General features: G+C 44.2%; 1 protein-coding gene across 1 annotated transcript in view; it reads left to right on the forward strand.

Annotated features, from left to right (window-relative positions):
- The first annotated feature begins 494 nt into the window (after nucleotides 1-494).
- Nucleotides 495-20,591, forward strand: part of LOC146652879 (tumor necrosis factor alpha-induced protein 2-like) — a 64,509-nt gene continuing 44,412 nt past the window's right edge. Inside the window, exons 1-4 of the mRNA XM_085382797.1 lie at nucleotides 495-516; nucleotides 1,902-2,012; nucleotides 10,251-10,681; nucleotides 11,576-11,787. Of these exons, the coding sequence (XP_085238923.1) occupies nucleotides 495-516; nucleotides 1,902-2,012; nucleotides 10,251-10,681; nucleotides 11,576-11,787 (776 nt within the window). The remainder of the gene's footprint in view (nucleotides 517-1,901; nucleotides 2,013-10,250; nucleotides 10,682-11,575; nucleotides 11,788-20,591) is intronic.

Genomic DNA, 20,591 nt, shown 5'->3' on the forward strand with positions numbered 1-20,591 from the left:
TGTTGTATTGACTTGCTTCACCACAGTTTGTGGTAACATAAAGCAGCTAACATTAAGGTCGTAGAATGGCTGCGCTTAGAAGTCGGTCTGTGCCAGGAAACCATGAACTTTACCAGTTGTGAGAAGAAGAGATAGCTCATTTACGCAGATACATCAGGAAGCCATTTTAAACACGGACCAGCGAGGAAGGGAACAGGCAGGTTTTCTACATCTGCGTGTGTGGGATTGGCTGCCCGCTCTAAAAGGGGGAGTACGGTCTATGACAAGCACTCAAACTCACAGACACACACACACACAATCTGTGTGTGTCTCTTTGTGTGTGTCCTTGAGTGTAAGTGTTGATGATGATGCAGCTTTTCTGAACCGAAACTGAAAGTGTTCTTTCAGGATGACGTGAGGGGGATTCAGACATCACCTGCTCTCAGCTGCATCCAGTCCTGGTCCCGGTCGATCTGATCGTCGTCCTGCCCGCGCGGAGGTACTTTCAGCTCCTAATGAGTCATCAGAGGAGTAAAGGTGAGCTCATCTATGTTTCGGTTCAGGTTAGACTCAGCAGTAACACCTCCTGCTCCTGCTGCTCACGCGCCCTGCCCTCTCCCGCTGCTCCTTCAGACACAGAGCGGCCGGTGAGGAGATTAGCGGAGCTGCGGAGTCCCTGTCGTCGATTTGACGTTTGTGTGTGTGTGTGTGTGTGTGTGTGTGTGTGTGTGTGTGTGTGTGTGTGTGTGTGTGTGTGTGTGTGTGTGTGTGTGTGTGTGTGTGTGTGCTGGTGATCGATAAGCGGACTCATTGATCTGATTGATCGGACTGTTTGAAGTGTTTCCATCAGAGCTACAGCGGCAGGCCTTCAGACTGCAGGTGGTGCTCTGCTGGGGAAGTGCAGAGTCCGCACCAAACTCCGCTCAAAAAAACTCAAATTTACGGCGCAGCAGCGAGTTTCACTCTGGTGTTCATATCAGTGCTTCATGCTGCCGCTCAGGTTTAGCTGGAAAATCTGTGAGCCCTCTGCAGTGGACCCGAGCCTGTCAGCTTACACTGTATTGACTGTCTGCAGCAGGGCTTTCATCATCATTATCCATTGCAGTACTTATATCTATGTAGCGTCACAGCAGATGCCTTTGTGCCAAAGTAACTGAGGATAAAAACATGAAGGAGATTTTCCCGGCCTGGCTTTTTATAGCAGATAACCGCCTTAAAAATATTCTGCAGTAGATCAAAAACAGAAGAAAACCATGAAAACATACTACCTGATGCTGCTTAAGTAAATCAGAGCAAAGTTACAGAGGTTTGATTAGAGAGACAGCTAAGCAATCATTTGTAAAAGTTTAAATTTCTTCAGCATTGAACAGCAGAAATGAGGCTTTCATGTTGGAGGCCGACAGCACTGAACAAAACGGTAGACTTGTGCATAATAAGCAGCAAATAATGCAGAAAACAGATATTTTTGATGGTAAACTGGTCTCTGAGTAAACTGACAGAGAGAGAGAGAAAGAGAGAGAGAGAGAGCTGTGCAGGGAATAACAGCCAAAGTAAGAGGGAATTAATGACGATTTTTATCAAATGTGAAGCCCAGTTTTGATCTTTTGCTACTAGTTAAGTGAATTTTAGTAGAAAAGCGATGAAACCTGATGTTTCAGAATATTTTAGATTTTGGCTTTCAGCACCAACGGCGTGTCTGTGTTGTGTGCCGTCAGGTGAACGAGCCGTGCTTTGTGTTTACATCTTTTTCCGTTTTCCCGCTCTTTAATCGTTGCTGTTTTAGCTGTTTTGCAGTTGTTGAAATAGTTTTGTGAGCTCTAAGCTAAGATTCTGGCAAAATACATTTATATTTAAAATTCGATTCAGGATTTAATTAATCGATATCAGCTGCACATATTCATTCATCATCTTACTGACTGCAGCAGGAGGTGCAGAGGAAAGTGGAGAAGAAGGAGGAGCCTGGAGCAAACTGCCAAGACTGAAGATCCCCTCAAAGATCTGGAAGAACCGCAAACTGCACAACAACAATGAAGGTGAGACCTGCAGAAGCCCTGCTAGAACCAGGTAGCTCTCCAGGACCACAGACTGTAGATGAAGGATGGACATAGCAACAGTCACGTCACCCACTGGTAGCTTTCGTGAAGGCTCAGTTTGAGGATTTTCTCTATGTTCGTTTTTGTTTCCAAAAATGGCAACATGTGGACGCTAATGGTAGCTAGGTTAGCATAGACTGAATGGGAGCATCTTACCGAGATGGTGCCTGCTAATTAGTGCTCAGTGACATCCAATCACAATACTTTCACCAGAGTTCTGCCCTCTTGGACAGTCTATTAGTACAGTAACCTCACAGCAACTATACGATTGGTCACATGATTTCATTTAAAATGGTTCAAAAGGCTCCAACAGGACAAACACAGTCCAGAAGTCCAGTTCAGGTGAAGCTTGCTAGCTACCAGTGTAGTGGCGAATTTCTGTCCCAAGCTTCGAAAAAATAATTCTTCCACTTCTTAATGTGAGCTGTTCAGATTTATTTCTGACTCGTACATACAAACAAAAGATGTCACGGTCTAAAAAACTATTTGCTGCTACAGCGCACATTTCCATTGCCGTCCTGGCTCACTCTAACCTGCTACCACACATGCGCTGTAATGTTTTCTTACCCGACACAAATTAAACGCGCAGCATTTATTCTCTAACAACATATTATACAAAATTAAACATGTAACATAATAACTGAAACAGTATCAAAAATATTTCTCTATAGATTGGCTCTAACATTTCCAGCCCCCTAATTGGAGGGCGTGAAGACTGACAATTAGCGAACACTTACAAAAGAGCCAAATAACATTAACACTTCCTGTATCACACATGGTCATTCAAATTATCTTTCACAAAACCTGTAACCGATCAGAACATATACTGTATTTTCTCATTCCAAGTTACATGACATTCTCACAGATCAAGCATAGCTTGTCAATGGGTCTTTCTAAGGTGTTAGTCTTTGTCTTGATGATCACACGCCGCACCAGACCCTTAGCATCTGGAATGACACGAAGAACTCTCCCCAACATCCACGAGCTTCTTGGCGCTGACTCGTCGACCACCATTACAATGTCCCCCACAGTTACATTTCTTCTGACCTGATTCCACTTTTGACGCTCTTGAAGCATAGGCAAATACTCACGCACCCACCTCTTCCAAAACAAGTCAGCAAGATATTGCACTTGCTTCCAACGGCGGCGGGAGTATGAGTCTTCCTTTCTGAAAAGTCCAGGAGGCAAACCCGGCTTTTTCTTCATCAGTAGCAAGTGGTTAGGCGTCAGTGGTTCCAGGTCTGTTGGATCATCTGTTACTGTAGTCAGCGGTCTGTCATTTAGTACTGACTCCACTTCACACATTAGTGTCAGTAAACCTTCATCATTGACCAACTGTTCCTTCAGTATAGACCTCAGGACCTTCCTCAAGGTTCTGATCTGCCTTTCCCATATCCCTCCAAAGTGAGAACCAGCGGGTGGGTTAAATACCCACTGGATTCCCTTTTGCATGAGACAGTCTCTTCTGCACACAAAGCTTCTGATGGCGTTCAGACATGAATCAGTGTCCAAAGTGTGCGCAATTTCAATGTGCACTGCTCTTGTTGTAAGGCAGGTAAACAACACACCATACCTTTTTACTGTGCTGCGGCCATGCTTCACATTAAACGGTCCAAAGTAATCCACCCCAACATTAGAAAAGGGGGGTTCATCAGGTAGAAGCCTATCCTCTGGCAAATTTGCCATCTTCTGTTCCAGTGGTTTGCCTCTAGTTTTCCTGCAGATTACGCACCTTGACAGAAACTTCCTCACTTCTGAGTTAGCGGATGGAATCCAATACTTCTGTCGCAGCCGTGAAAGCATATACAGTCTTCCACAGTGCCCAATCTTCTCATGTATATCCTGCAAGATCAGTGTGGTGATATGTGAGCCCTTTGGGATAATGACTGGGTGCTTCACATGTTCTGGCATCCCAGCAGCTGCGAGGCGACCACCAACTCTCAAAACTCCGTCCTGGATCACGGGATCAAGTTTCCTCAAGTGACTAGTCTTTGTCACACACTTGCCTTTCTTTAACATGGTGATCTCTTCTTGGAATTGTTGACTTTGACAGAACTTAATGATCTCTGCCTCAGCTTGCACCAGATCTTTCAGGGTAAGTGTTGTCTGCATTGATTCGTTGTCTTGTTCTTTCTGTTTAGCGTACGTCTCTTTCCTTTTTTCACATCGTCGTAGCAGTAAGTCTTTGAGTTTGATCATCCATGCCACAGTTCTCTTCACTCGATGCCAGCTGGAATAGTGATTGATCAGCTTGTTCAACGTGTGAACATTCTCAGCTGCATTTGTGAGATGTACCATGGTTGCATGCCTCACTTCGCTGTCATCTTTATCAATCCTTTCCTTGTCAGGTCTTTCTGGCCACTGTCTTTCTGGGGTTTTCAGGAAAGCTGGGCCGTGGAACCAGCTTAGATTCTTCATGAGCTTAGATGGTGCAAGCCCTCTGGATGCACAATCAGCTGGATTGATTGCTGTACCAACGTACCTCCACTGCTGAGGATTTGTTAGCTCTCTAATGACCGCAACGCGATTGGCCACGAATGTCTTGAAGCGAAGATTTTCATTTTCAATATACTTCAACACAGTTGTGCTGTCAGTCCAGAATGTAGATTCAAGAAGATTCATCTGAAGCTCCGTTCTTAACATTTTGTCTGTCTTTGCAGCAACCATAGCTGCAGTCAACTCTATTCGTGGAATAGTGGTTTGCTTCATGGGCGCCACACGGGATTTTCCCATCATTAATGTACAGTGAACCCGTCCATCATTGCTGGTCATCCTCAAGTATGATGCTGTTCCATATCCACTTTCGCTCCCATCAGAAAAATGGTGGAGCTGTGCTGTTGCGACAGGACCGAAGTCCAATGGTCTCACACACCTGGGTACGGTTACCTCTGACAGCTGGCACAGCTCTTGTAACCACTTGTTTCACTTATGACTGAGCTGTTCTGGGATCTTATCATCCCAAGCAAGACCCTCCCTGCATAACTGCTGCAAGATCATTTTTGCAGGGAGAGTTCCTGGGGAAAGGAATCCCAGTGGGTCATAGATGGAGCTGGTGACGGAAAGTATTCCACGTCTCGTCACAGGTCTTTCTTTGATGTTAATCCTGAACTTGAATGCGTCAGACTCAGGGCACCATAGAACTCCTAAAGCATGTTCCATAGGCAGCAGGTCATGGTTCAAGTTCAGGTCTCTGACAGCTTTGGCTCTCTCATGCTCAGGGATGAATGAGAGCAAGGCACGACTGTTGCTTGTCCATTTCGTTAGGTGAAATCCTCCACCAGAACACAATTCAGTGAGGTCTGTGTATAACTGCATACCTTGAGTTTCCGTGGCAACAGACTTCAAGCAGTCGTCAACATAAAAATTTTCCAGGACTGTGCTTACAGCTTCAGGTGATGATTTGCTGCGGTTCTCCTCTGCTGTAAAGGCGATAGACTATTGCCTGAACCGTGTCAGCACTCCAATCAATGAGTTTGTTAAATCTGGCCCTTGTAGAAGTTCACTATTCAGTGAAACTCCTTGGTAGCTGGCAGCGCAGTCAAATACCACCCTCAGCTTCTTTTTTTGTGGATGATATACCCCATGGTGGGGAATATACCACTGTTTTCCATCCTTGCGGTTTAACTGTGTTGTTGGAACCTCAACGGCATATCCCTTGTTCAACATGTCACTCATGAAGGCAGTGTATTCTTCATGGAGTGCAGGATTCCTTTTCAGCTTGCACTGAAAGGCTCAGTGCACGCTGTAACACTGCACTTCGATTGTTCGGCATCTGAACGCACGACTTCTTCGTAGGAAGACTTATGGCATAGTGTCCATCAGTGAGACGAGTAGAGCTTGACACAGACTCCATGAAGTGGTGGTCTTATTGAGACATTCCTGCTTTATCATCACAGTGACGCTCTGGAAAGTCGTGGTTATACTGTCGTACAAGCAGTTGTTCCACGTTGTCGATGGCTATTCTGTTCACAATAGCACATGGTTGTACATCATTGGCTGCAGTATCTGTTTCTCTGAGTGGTCCATTCAGAATCCATCCAAGTGCTGTCTTTACGGCATATGGACCATTGTCCTCACTTGGGATCACCTTCCATGGCTCCAATATGGTGTATTCTTTAGTTCCAATGAGAAGCTCCACTTCAGCCTCAATATGAGGCAACCTCACCTCGCGTAGGTACGGCCACTTGTCAACCTCTTTCTGGAGTGGGATGTTCTCTCTGGAAACAGGAATACTTTTCTGTGTGAAGACCTTTGACAGTGCGATAAAGTTGTTGTCTGCCAGACTGCTGACTTCCAATTCTGTGAGCACATAACTCTCCTCTCGACTTCTGGAATTTATGGTCCTCAACGTTAGCTCGGTTCGTCTGCCTTGCACCTTCAACTTCCTTGCCAAGGCTTCGGTGCAGAACGATGCAGAGCTACCTGGGTCAATGAAAGCGTAAACCTCCACAGCCTTGTCACTCTTGCAGGACTTCACCCTTACAGGTACAATGGCAAGCACGCAGCTGCCTCCAGCCCCAGTACAGGCACTTGTCTCCTTTTCTTCAGACAACCCTGCTGGGCCTTTAGCAGTGCTACCCATATTGACCTCATCGGGAGGCTTCTCTTCCTCATAACTTGAGAAGTGCAACAAACTTGGATGCTTGAGTGAACAAACCTCGCACACCATCTTCCTTTTGCAATCTCTGCTCATGTGACCCTCTTGTGAAGGCGCAGTTGAGTGACAGGTCACTCTGGTTCTTACTCACTCTGCTTCTTTTGTCCATTTCTGAACCTTGGTTAACCTTGATAGCAAAGCTGCTCCCATGTCTAATGTCTTTCTTCAACTTATTTCCTTGCTGTGGCTTTTTCATAACCTTGTCTGACACTGCTGTTTCAAGATCGCCAAAGAGTGGGTCGGACATGATCTTTGCTTGGCGTTCAACGAAGGCCACCAGCTCTGTGAATCTTGCTCTGTTGCAGCGCCGCTCCTGGATATCATATGCATGGATTCTCCAGCGCTCTCTTATTTTAAATGGCAACTTGGAAATGATGACCCTCATAGTTGCAGGGTTCTCCATCTCTTCCATATAGTCCACATCCTCCATGGCATTACGACAGCTCACCAGGAATACAGAGAATGCGCTCAACGCCTTTCCATCTTCAGCCTTAATTTGTGGCCACTTCGATGTCTTCTCAATTAGTGTGCTAGCAATCTGTAACTCATTTCCATATTTATCTTGAAGCAGCTGCAGAGCCCTTTCATACCCCCGATGTTCAGGCATATGCTGACAACTCCTCACAAGATCACGAGGCTCGCCTCGAGTATACTGCTCCAGAAAATATAGCTTGTCTGAATTGCTATCAGTTCTGGTGTCAATAGCGTGCATGAATGCCCTCATAAACGACCTGTACTCCAAAGGATCTCCGTGGAACACTGGCACATCCCTTTGTGGTAACCGAGCCAGCTGTTGGTACTTTACAAGCATCTCTGTGATATCTGCCTGTTTCTGCATAACTTGATAAAGCTCACTTGGTCTGGTCTCCTGAAGTGAGACACCATCTTGGCGTTGGCTCGGCCCCTGCAGTGGAGTTCTATGTGTCTTAGGTATGGCCCCTGCTGCAGTACTTGGATCACCAGGATTCCTCCAAGAGGCAGACCTATCTATCTCTGTTGGCTTCCCTGGTGTGTGTTTTACGTTGCCATGACGATTTTCGTTATTCATCTTCAGGAGGTCACGACGTGGCATTACCGTAAGTCTGGTTTCACTCACTTGAGACTTAACCCCTTCACATTCCTCATACACTTTCACTTTGGCAGTAGACACTGCAATGGCTGTTTCAATTTCCAGTCTTTCCTTTGCAGCTTTAATTTCTGCTTCTTTTAACTCTAGAGCCTGTTTTTCTTTCAGAGACGCTGCTCGTGCCATCAGAGCTGCTCTGTTAGCTTCTTCCTTGACGCGCTCTGACGATGCTGTCGACACCCTTGACGTGTTGGATACTTTAGACTTGTTTGACACTCTAGATGTTTTTGACACTCTGGATGCACTGTCCATGGGAGTTATCTCTTGATCACATGTTTGTATTTCAATCCATGTATTAACTCTATTAATGAACTGCAAACATCGTTCTGACATTGGCTGAAACCAAAATTGTTGGTCAGCCTCCTTTTCCTCCTCATCTTTAATACACAGCAACACTGCATAATTGCATTCTTGAAACTCTTCATACAACTTCTTGTAAACTTTCAGTGCCTCTCTCACATCATTTACAGCCAGCAGAATTTCATGGCTCAAAAGTCGCTCAGTTTCATCTTCTTGTGCTGTCACTTGTCCTAATTTGCCTCTTCTCACCTTTGTGAGCTGATGCAGTTTGAACTCCAGACCTTTGTCTGTCATCGCCCTCTGGCTGTCATCACGCGTAACTACACCCACACTGTCATTAATGTCGTCCGCCATTGTAATTATATAACACCGCTAAGCCGTAATGATTTTCTTCGGCACAGCTGTCGGGTGGTGTACTGCACAAACTCCTTTATGCTACTTCCACAGGTAAGATGCATCTGACAAAACACTTTTTACTTAGCTGTTCGCCGTGTTGTTGTGTGTAGGCGTCCTTATGCCGACGATCCGGTGACTTTTCTATGTCTCAGTCGGTGGCTCTACCGCGGAAAACATTCCTCCGTTACTCGATAGATTTTTGACTTTTATGTAGTGGCGAATTTCTGTCCCAAGCTTCGAAAAAATAATTCTTCCACTTCTTAATGTGAGCTGTTCAGATTTATTTCTGACTCGTACATACAAACAAAAGATGTCACGGTCAAAAAACTATTTGCTGCTACAGCGCACATTTCCATTGCCGTCCTGGCTCACTCTAACCTGCTACTGTAATGTTGTAATGTTTTCTTACCCGACACAAATTAAACGCGCAGCATTTATTCTCTAACAACATATTATACAAAATTAAACATGTAACATAATAACTGAAACAGTATCAAAAATATTTCTCTATAGATTGGCTCTAACAACCAGCTATCCGGTTGTTCAGTGATGACGCGACGAATCCTACTTCCGGGTCTAAAGTAGTATGCGTTTAATATGGCTTTTGTGTTGTTAACATGTTTAATGTTATGTATTTTCTTCTATTTAATCTCAAAAAGCTCCTAAAACAGTCAGTGATCCCTGTTGACCTCCCTCTCCTTTTATTACCACTAATCATTTATTTAAGCTCAGTTTTTAAAACCTTAGGATGTAACTACAGCCCAGCCTATGCAGCAGTATATGAATGACTAACCTCGTATTGTGGATGGATTATCTCAGTTGTTCTCCTGGCTGAAGTTTGGTCCTTTTACAGCATCCTGCCATGCGATTACATTTGTTCCTGACCACCGAGAACACTCAAGTTAACTTTTATCGAGTGGAAAAAAAGTTAGCTTGTTTATATTATGCTAACATAGCTGTGTCGCTAGCGGTCACGTAGCACATCATTATATACCAGCTAGCCCAACTTCAGTAACCCTACAAACGTCACTGCTGTTTAGTTTTCTGTCTTCATTTATGTTGGAAGTGATAGCAGAGCTGTACGTTTGAATTTGTTTCCAAAACCCCGCAGTCAGGACACGCTATATTGTATTTAGATAGAAGCTAGCGAGCTAACTCCCTGCTAACTTCTAACTCCGTTAAATGTCATAAATTCCGTTTTCATGGATGCCTGGATGTTAAACTCAATTGTTACACCTGGTAGAGCAGAACGCTGATCATTTTATTAAAGATGAAAGACTTTAGACAGTTTTTCAACTCTCATTAATGCCATAGTGATCGTTTGATATATGGACCTGCAGCGGAGTTTAGACCCAGACACGGCTAGTGACGTCAGACTGAACAATCAGATAGTCTCCTGTGTCAGTGAAAATAGGCGACTCCCCTAATAAACAGGGGAAGTATAAAGACCCCACCACCCCATTCATGTGCAATGAAGGAAAAGACCAAACTGTTTGTTTATCAGGCTGTAAATATGTTTATTTGTGCTGTGAAGTTTTAACATGGGAGTCTATGGGGGTGACTCACTGCTGTTTCTGCTGGATGTCATAGGAACTGCAGGTGTTTGGTTCACATGAAGAATGAGAGCTAGCAGGACCTGATCTGTTGATGGATTTAGCTCCTGTGGTTTTTTGCTTCTGATGCTTTCTGTTTTCTTCAGGGGATGAGGTCAAGCAGGTGCAAGTGGAGCAGGAGGAGCAGCTGGAAGAATCAAGCAGGAGGCTGATAGAGAGGGAGGAGGACCTGTTCAGCTATGACTCGGTCAATGAGGAAGAGGAGGACGAGCTGCACAAAGACTTCGAGGCTCTGCAACTGAAGCTGTGGATGGCCATCAATGACACCTTCACCCCCTCCTCCTCTGCAGGGGAGCTGAAGGTCCTGAGGAGTGCCATGGTGTCTATCCAGCAGCAGGAGGCGCAGGACCGGCGCTGGAGAGACTGTCAGGAGGAGCGAGTCCCAAGATGGCGTCCTCAGAAATGTCTCAGCATCCACAACATACTGCTCCAGAACATGGTGGAGGGCCGAATAAAGGAGGCTGCCAAAGACACCTCGGGAGGAACCGACTGGCTCTCTTCACCTGTGAAGAGACAGGTTAGTCACCTGGGAGGAGGTGTGGGAGGAGCTCTGCTGGTACTCAGTTTGAGCTGGATGAGAGTTTTTTTTTTAAAAAATTCAATTATTTATTAGATTTTACATTTTATAATAACAAATACAAAAATACAACAACCAAAAACAAGAAGCAAAAAATCAAAACAAAAACAAAAGAGAACAAGAAAAAAGCAAACAAAAAGAACAAAACAAAAAGTCAGGTAGACATGTAGGTGCAGAAATTGCCCCATTGTTCCACCAAAGCTTCCGTCACATGATCTTACCTTCCCAACATCTTTTCGCAAGTAAAGTTCCCAATCATTCTGGCCACATTTTAAGCATTTGAGTATAGGTGTCCTTTCAGTATTCCAAAATGACACAGGCACATGTTACTGGTGCAGTGCTTAACACTCTAAACTGGTGTTTATTTAATTGTGGCACCTTTCTTTTATCTCCTAGTAGACATAATTTAGGTGATTTGGGCAAGTTACAAACCTTCCATCCCTGCATATAATTCAATACAGTGTTCCAAACTGAAAAAACAAACAAACAGCGGGCATTCAGGGGGCATGTATCAGTACCTTTGGCTTGTTGGCATTTCCAACACAAGTCCTCTCTACCAACACCCATTCTATACAGCCTTGAAGGAGTATAATAATATATATTAAGATTTTTTACTGAATAAATTAAAATTATTCTTATTCAATTAAAATCCAGTTTATCTTGTTTTTCTCTGCTCAATGTTTGCCTAATCTAGCCATTTCAAAAGTATGCTTTAATAATCTATATTGGGCAGGACTAATCCCCCTTTTTGTTTTGGTTGGGACAGTCGATTAATGTTAATACGGGGTTTGATGAGAGTTTTTACCCTACTCCCTGTTCGATGAACCTGTACAGGTGTGTCGAGTGGGAAGATGTGTGAAGGAAGACCTGCTGACGGTGGTGAGGAGGGTGAAGAACTGCTACCCTCCTCACATGGACATCATGAACCTCTACGCCGGCCTGTACCATCAGGAGTTCTCGGCCCACCTCACTCAGCTCACCGCTGCAGGGCTGGACGACGATGACTGCAGCTACCTGTTGTCCTGGGTCAACCAGTACTACCCACAGTGAGTCTGTGTGGCACTGGGTGTGGCAGCGCTGCCCACAGGCCAAAGAGCAGAGTGCTAATCACCATAGCAACAACCATAACAACAACCCTGAATCAATGCGAACCTAAACACTTCTACTGAGCTTAACCATGACAGCAGAACCATTACTGGGGAGCCGTTATTGCAGAACTGTCACAGCAGAGCTGTTACAGCAGAACCGTTACAGCAGAGCCATTATTGCAGAACCGTTTCAGTAGAACCGTCACAGCAGAGCCATTAAAGCAGGGCCATCACTGCAGAACCGTCACAGTAGAGCTGTTATTGCAGAACTGTAGCAGTAGAAGCATCACAGCAGAGCTGTTACAGTAGAACTATTACAGCAGAACCATTACTGCAGAATGGTTACTGCAAAACGGTTACAGCAGAACCGTCACAGCAGAGCTGTTACATCAGAACTATTACAGCAGAACTATCACAGCAGGTCCTGTCTGAGCATCAGTCCTCTGCCTTACCTGAACACAGCCCAGATTCCTGCTGCGCTGTGAAACATTCACAATTATTTATTTAAACCATCAGCCAGACCTGTAGGTCCCAGTTCTGGTCCACAGGCCTTATCTTTATCCTCTCTGTAATAACCACTGGCTAGTTTCTTTTGCATGATCGTATTCTGTCAGACTCATGTGAAGGAGAGAAGTTAGTGTGTGTGAATTATGATCTTTGCTCGGTGTGGTCAATAAGACTTCAGAAAGTTGTCACGGTTGAGGATTGAGTGGACTCAAGCACGGAGCTGTGAATATAAGCAGTGCGTTTATTTACAATGGATAAAGGTTGACAATAGTTAAAATGTGCAATGATAATAGTTGGTGCGTCCTTCCCGTGCTCAAACCGTGCGTGGTAGTGAGTGCCAGTCTCTCCTCCAAGTGTTTTCTTGTGCTCGTGAATCCTCCGTCCCAGTTCCTAGTTGCACACAGACAATAGTAATGAATAACCAAAAAGAGCAGACAACACTGAGCAACATGAGCGGCTCGTAACATTACCAGGCTTAGTGCAATACTCCAGCGCTGTCGTTCGCTCAGCCACACCATTAAATAGCCCTGCCCAAGATGGTGGATGATTGGTAGCAGCTGGTGGAGAATCGGTTGCAGGTGAGGCAGCTCAGGGCCACAGCGCCTCCGGGTCGGAGGTCCCTCGTTGCTATCCGACCTCCGTAAACACCACAGCGGAGGGAAACAGAGCGAGAGAGGAAAACACACACACACATATACACACAGGCGGGTTGACCGGTCGGGGCACCCTGACAGTACCCCTTCCTCTAACGCGAGCCACCCGGCGACCCACCAAACTTGTAAGGGTGCCGGTGGCAGAATTCTCTCACCATGGCATCATCGAGAATTGCGGACCGCGGCACCCAGGAGCGCTCTTCCGGACCATACCCATCCCAATCCACCAAAAACTGAAAACCTCTACCGCGGTGCCTAGCATCCATAATGCGGGTGATGGAGTATGCCGGGGCGCTGTGGATAATCTTTGATTCAGTTTTGAGTGGAATGTGTTTGGTTGAGAGCCATACCTGCTAGCCCACCTGGTACTCTCAGAAAAATTATGGCTCTTAAATGGTTCTTCAGATGTCTTCATGGTTCTTTAAAGAACCATCATATGTCAAAGAACCTTTTTATTTTGTAGATGGTTCTTTAGGTACTACAAATGGTTCTTTAAAGAACAAAAGGTTCTTCATCCTTAGCTATCTAAATTTGATGGTGTAAAATGGCATACATATTTGTTATAATTATAGTGTGAATTATACTGTGTGTTTTGTTTGTGTACATGTGTGTGCAAAGGGGGAGGGCGGGTTACCTGGCAATTACCCTTTAAGAGCAGATGGTAGGAAACTGAATATTCAAATAAAAGTTAGAAATACTTGGTTAAAAATATACTGGTGGCAGGGGTGGGGGCCAAAGCCTAAAGACCCTACCCCCAACACCCCTAACCCTGCAAACCCACTGATCACAAATAATGTGGTAATAGAATATGGAATTTATTATTAAGACGTTTACTGTACTTTAGTTTTAAGTTTTAATAAAGTATTACTATTTTCTGTTTCAAGGCATTACTTTTGAGATTATTATACATATTAGAAAATATAGCAAAATGATAATACTAATTATTGTAAACTTTATAAACCACCCAGCAGTATGTAAAGTCAAATTATAAAATACAAGTAAATAACAATTGTACAACAGAATGTCAGTGTAATGAACACACTTATGTGTAGTGAACACACTTATGTGTTCATTATCGACACACTTACTTAGTTTTGACAAAGCGCACTGCTTAGGTAAAGGATCTGAGTACTTGTTTATCACTGAGCAATTTGTTAATATGTGTTTCGAGCCAAATAAATGACAGAGAGAGAGAGTCACGTTAGAACATGTCGTACTGTGGCAACCTTCCGAAAGAGAAGGGGGGCGTCAATTGTTGGGATGCACATGCGCAGACAGATTGTGCGACCGGTGGGCCTTGAACTTTGTAAGGGAAAAAACACTTTCTCACAGTCGGTGACAGCAAAGCGGATAACAGTCTTCAGTACCTGCTGGTCTTTGAAGCTCTGGATTCTGGGACTGTTGGAAAAGGTAAAACATTTTCATTAAAACCTTTTTACTGTTTTGTTTTTGTTACTTGTCATTGTAGCTTGCTGTTAATGCTGTGCTAACAACAAGGGTTAGCTATGTTAGATACGTTAGCCGCTGATGTTAACGCAATTTAGTATCCAGTATACAGAACTGTTTTCCTAACAAAACCACTGTTATAATTAAGTGAAGGTGCTCCCAGCTAATTTGAACCTTTGGCTTCTCAAATTGCGTGCTGCGTACATAACGTAATGTCAGCTAGACCAATATTAAAATTTATAATATTGTTAAAGTCACTAAAAGGGCGCATGAAGCCTGTTTGACATGAGCGCTGTGTCTGCTCTAGAAACTCTTACATTAAATACTCACATCAGCCTGTACTTTGCAGTCTGTAAGAGCTGTATAAAACACAGCTATGCGTAAGTGTTTTGAATGAATAGAATGTGACACATGAGAAGGTGTGTCTTTGACTGTTACTGTATAACTTATTTTCAGACTACTTGACAAGTTATGCTCCGGTCATTTGATGTTTCAAAGATAGATGATCTTTTGTGATATAGTTAAATTTTCTTTGTACATTTCATTTATCCACCATCATACATTAAGCCAAGAAGAGGTCATTATACTATACAAGTACTATACTATACTATACAAGAGGTATCAACGCTGGGCCAAAGTTCAACACGTGGTTAAAGTTTGTAATCCAGCCGGGGTGTAAATATCACTCAGCAACCAGTCGTAGAGATGAAGCAGGCAGCATCAACACATAAATCTACTCTTCCCAGCTTAAATCACAAGAGCATCTCTGACCGAAAAGCTGATTTTTCACATTTGCAAAAATTAATTCAGATTCACACTAATTCCTTTCACAGCTCCAACAAAATGAGGAAGAGGAGGGGGAAACACAATTAGATTGAATTACAATTGGATGGAAGTCGAGGACAAGGAGAAGGAAGCTTTGGATGAGGAGGAAGAAAAACAGCAGGAGCATCTTTAGGGATCTCTGTGATGTCATTGAGATTGGTTTCATTAATATGGTCCTCTCACAAAGAAAGATGACTTGTTTTAGTTCACCTACTTCCTGTATTAAATAGTGATGTGCAAAATGTTGTGGAAAACCACAGAGCAGGCACGTATAGGGCATCTGCAGGTAAATGAACGTCAAATCTCTCAGACTAAAATCTGTATTATACTTTTAGTCTTAAGACCATATGTTGTATATTTATCACCCTTATGATAAAACCCATGTCAGCCATTAGTTTATGGACTTTGTATTTTGAAGCCTCAACGTTTGCTTTATTGCTATCGCTATGTTGGTTGTTGTGAGCCTTTTGGGACCATATTAAGACAAGGGATCAGAATCTGAAGTCGTGCACACTACTGTTTCATTTATTGTGTATCCATAAGATTTGTACAGCAGATCCAAGTTGTGCCTTGAAAACAGGAACGTTGTCTGCATAGAGGAGAACTTTAATAGCAGGCTTGTATAAAGTGAAGCTTTGTGCTCACATTTGCTACAAACACTTGTTTTAATTCTGTCTCCCTGTTTTGATGCAGATTTCACTTGAAATCAGGCAAGAACGGGACTTTCTTTTTTAATGTGTTCTTGTGGATTGATTGTGTATCGCATACATTTGATTTGACTTTCTGCGAGACAACAGTCGTCCGCTGGCCAAAAAAGTTTTCCAAATACCTCCACGTGATCAAGCCTGGATTTAGAAAAGAATAGCAAAAAAAATCTGCACCTCCTGCTTTACATGCAATTTGTGTTTGTGTGTTTAGAGGTGGTGGTGAAAGGGGAGACCTTGGCTCATCCAGCTGGAGAGCCTGACCAGGAAGAGTCGAAAATTAACTATGCTCTTCCAGGGCACCCTGCAGACTCGGCTGCTGGCATTGGCGAGTGAGTGCAGCCGCCGCTGGGATGACGTGAACACCAAACAGGAGTCCATCACAGGTCGACCTTCTGAGGAGGGTTTCACTTTTCTCTCTTCTTTATAATTGACCCTTGTTTTCTCTCTCTCAGCTCCTTGTCTCAGAGTGGGAGGGATTTGAAGCACAAAGGGAGGAGCTTGTTGTTTGGTTGGGTGATATGGATGTCCACCTGAGTGAGGTTGACCACTGACAGGAAACACCTGTGAAAAACTGAAACAACTGCAGGTGTGGGGTTGTTTTGATATGACATATATTTGATATGATACATACGTCAGAGACATTATCCTAAACTGGACTAACAAAGGACCATGAGTCCAACATGAAACTTCCCTTACATAACGCTGAAGTTCATTCATCATTTTAATCAAAAACTTGTTGTTGAAATATTTTTACTGAACATGCAAGCATCTGCTGATGAAAATGTGTTGATTTATTGGTCTGTTATGAAGCTATTGCTATTTCTAATCTGTTTTTATATCTTTCTGATGTTTTATTAATTAAGCAATACATGTATTAATTGTTGTGTTATCTATAGATATAGTATTTATATATTTTTGTTTATAGTATAGTAAAAATATTTAATTATTACTGTTTAAATGACTAATATGTGACATGTATTAGCTGTGATGTTGTGCTGAGGGTTAAAATGTCCTTTTGTCTTTTGGTAACTACAAAATGGCAATAAACCATTAATATACAGTGGGGCAAAAAAGTATTTAGTCAGCCACCGATTGTGCAAGTTCCCCCACTTAAAATGATGACAGAGGTCAGTAATTTGCACCAGAGGTACACTTCAACTGTGAGAGACAGAATGTGAAAAAAAAATCCATGAATCCACATGGTAGGATTTGTAAAGAATATATTTGTAAATTAGGGTGGAAAATAAGTATTTGGTCACCTCAAACAAGGAAAATCTCTGGCTCTCACAGACCTGTAACGTCTTCTGTAAGAAGCTTTTCTGTCCCCCACTCGTTACCTGTATGAATGGCACCTGTTTGAACTCATCATCTGTATAAAAGACACCTGTCCACAGCCTCAAACAGTCAGACTCCAAACTCCGCCATGGCCAAGACCAAAGAGCTTTCGAAGGACACCAGGAAAAGTATTGTGGACCTGCACCAGACTGGGAAGAGTGAATCTACAATAGGCAAGCAGCTTGGTGTGAAAAAATCAACTGTGGGAGCAATCATCAGAAAATGGAAGACATACAAGACCACTGATAATCTCCCACGCAAGATCTCATCCCGTGGGGTCAAAATGATCATGAGAACGGTGAGCAAAGATCCCAGAACCACACGGGGGGACCTGGTGAATGACCTGCAGAGAGCTGGGACCAAAGTAACAAAGGTCACCATCAGTAACACACTACAACGGCAGGGAATCAAATCCTGCAGTGCCAGACGTGTTCCGCTGCTGAAGCCAGTGCATGTCCAGGCCCGTCTGAAGTTTGCCAGAGAGCACATGGATGATACAGCAGAGGATTGTCATGTGGTCAGATGAAACCAAAGTAGAACTTTTTGGTATAAACTCAACTCGTCGTGTTTGGAGGAAGAAGAATACTGAGTTGCATCCCAAGAACACCATACCTACTGTGAAGCATGGGGGTGGAAACATCATGCTATGGGGCTGTTTTTCTGCCAAGGGGACAGGACGACTGATCCGTGTTAAGGACAGAATGAATGGGGCCATGTATCGTGAGATTTTGAGCCAAAACCTCCTTCCATCAGTGAGAACTTTGAAGATGAAACGAGGCTGGGTCTTCCAACATGACAATGATCCAAAACACACCGCCCGGGCAACAAAGGAGTGGCTCCGTAAGAAGCATTTGAAAGTCCTGGAGTGGCCTAGCCAGTCTCCAGACCTCAACCCCATAGAAAATCTGTGGCGGGAGTTGAAAGTCCGTGTTGCTCGGCGACAGCCCCAAAACATCACTGCTCTCGAGAAGATCTGCATGGAGGAATGGGCCAAAATACCAGCTACTGTGTGTGCAAACCTGGTAAAGACCTATAGTAAACGTTTGACCTCTGTTATTGCCAACAAAGGTTATGTTACAAAGTATTGAGTTGTATTTTTGTTATTGACCAAATACTTATTTTCCACCCTGATTTACGAATAAATTCTTTACAAATCCTACCATGTGGATTCATGGATTTTTTTTTTCACATTCTGTCTCTCACAGTTGAAGTGTACCTCTGGTGCAAATTACTGACCTCTGTCATCATTTTAGGTGGGGGAACTTGCACAATCGGTGGCTGACTAAATACTTTTTTGCCCCACTGTATGTCTATGCTGTTGTTCTTGTATTTATTTTACCCTGCTCAAATTCAATTTATCTTACACTTTATTTTGTTGGTTTTTTTTTTGGTTTTTTTTTTTTGCCTGTCCCGTTTGCCTCCTTTGCCATCAGAATTATTGTCTAAAGGCAAAGAAAGATGCCCAACGGATTTACTTTACCAAATTGACCATCCCAGCCTTGCCATAATGGTCCATTTGATTCATCTTTTATTGTTTATTTTATTTTCACTTGCTGAATACGGGACAGACTTGACTGAGGGAAAGAAGGGGAGAAAGAAAGAGGGAAAGAGAAACAGCTGAGAAGAGGGACGGGGGAGAAGGGCAAAAAACAAAAACCAACAGAATGGGCAGAAGAAGAAAAAAAGAAAAAGAAAATGCATATATCGATCACCTGGATCACCTGTTGAGAAAGAAAAAAGAAAACAAGCAGAAGAGAACAAGAGTAATAGAATAAACAACATCATGGGAATATGACAGTAAATGCTAAATATTAAACATTATTGTGCAGCACGTAAGATCAACAGAACACAGTGTGCTTTGAGGTAGGAGCCAAAAAGGGTGTAGTTTGTGGGTGTGATCACCCGTGTGTACACCTGTGAGCATGGACGCGCTTGTTTTGTTTTTTTTAAAAGGTTCTTTCATGTAATGATCTGCTAGAGGGTGTGGGGGGGCCACAGCCCCGTCCTCCAGGGCATGAAGCAGGTATGGAGGAGATCAAAACTCCAGACATCCAGAGGCCCTCAGAACACAAGAGACCAAGGAAGACCAACAGAGGGGCAGCCACGCCACTGTCCCAGAAAGAGCTGAGGAGAGTCCCAGATGAGGGTTCACTCAGCAGCCGCGGAGCAGAAGCCAGGGGGAGTTGCAGTGACGCGCCCGTGAGCTCCGCCGGCAGCCAGCCGTGCCTGAGTGACCGAGCCCCAGGCCGAGAGGCCGGGGGCACCCCACCTCCGAAGTGGCCTGAGCGAGCCCCAGGCTCCAGGCCCCGATAAGCGGCCGCCAAGGAGTGAGCCGGTGTGTACCTGGACGCCCATCCCCAGACACAAAGAAGCACCAACGCACCGATGTCTGAGGGAGTCTGCCACTGGCAGGGGAAGTGGTGGTGGGGGGAGATAGGCCTCCAAACCTTGGAGGGCCTGAGATGTCCCCAGAGAGGTGGCGTCTGATACCCAACCTGACATATAGACACAGACATACAGGCACACACAGATACAAACATCCATTCCCACCCTCATGCTCTCATATGCACTTACTCCACACTCAACCAATGTGGAGACAGACATAAAGAGACGCTGTACACACAATCACACTCCCCAAGCGTACTCTACGAACCGGGTCTAGGTACCCTTGCCCCTGGAGGGGGGAATTGCACCCAGACCCAGGTGGTGTTACCCTTTTCCCTGCGGCGGGGAGAGGCAGACCGCCCCGACTCCGTAGCAGCAGGGAGGCCCCACACTCCAGACCGCAGTCGGACGGCCAACTCCTCCTCTTAGCCCCCCCGCTCCAGCAGGCCGCAGAGAATGGGGGTGAGAGAAGACTCCAAACCTCCCTCCACCCGCTCATTGTAGTGTTGATGCATGTGTGTTCTAAGGTGCATTTAAAACCCAGGAGGGCATGGAGCTACCTGCCAGAAAGCACCAGGTACATTTTATTTTGAAAGATTTAAAATGGTTCTTTAAAGAACCACTCAAAAAAGGTTCTTTAAAATGTTTTTTTAAAGAACCATTTGAAGGACCTTTTTAAAAATGGTGTCTTTACAGTAAGACCCTGACAAAAGTATTCTCTCCGTAAAGTATAACTCTGGTGTACTTGTAATCAGAATGATCCCAGCAATACGTCACACAGTAAGAACCTGGTCCGTGTTCTGAGGCACCTTGGAACCTACACAGGTGCTGAACTTTGTGAGGTCATCACAACACACAGCAGCTACCATTAAGAGACAGTCACGCCTTTAAACGAGGTGCACAA

Source organism: Rhamphochromis longiceps, linkage group LG15, assembly GCF_057381845.1.
Source record: "Rhamphochromis longiceps isolate RC_006_pf linkage group LG15, R_longiceps_female_GT1.1, whole genome shotgun sequence".
Lineage (NCBI taxonomy): Eukaryota > Metazoa > Chordata > Actinopteri > Cichliformes > Cichlidae > Rhamphochromis > Rhamphochromis longiceps.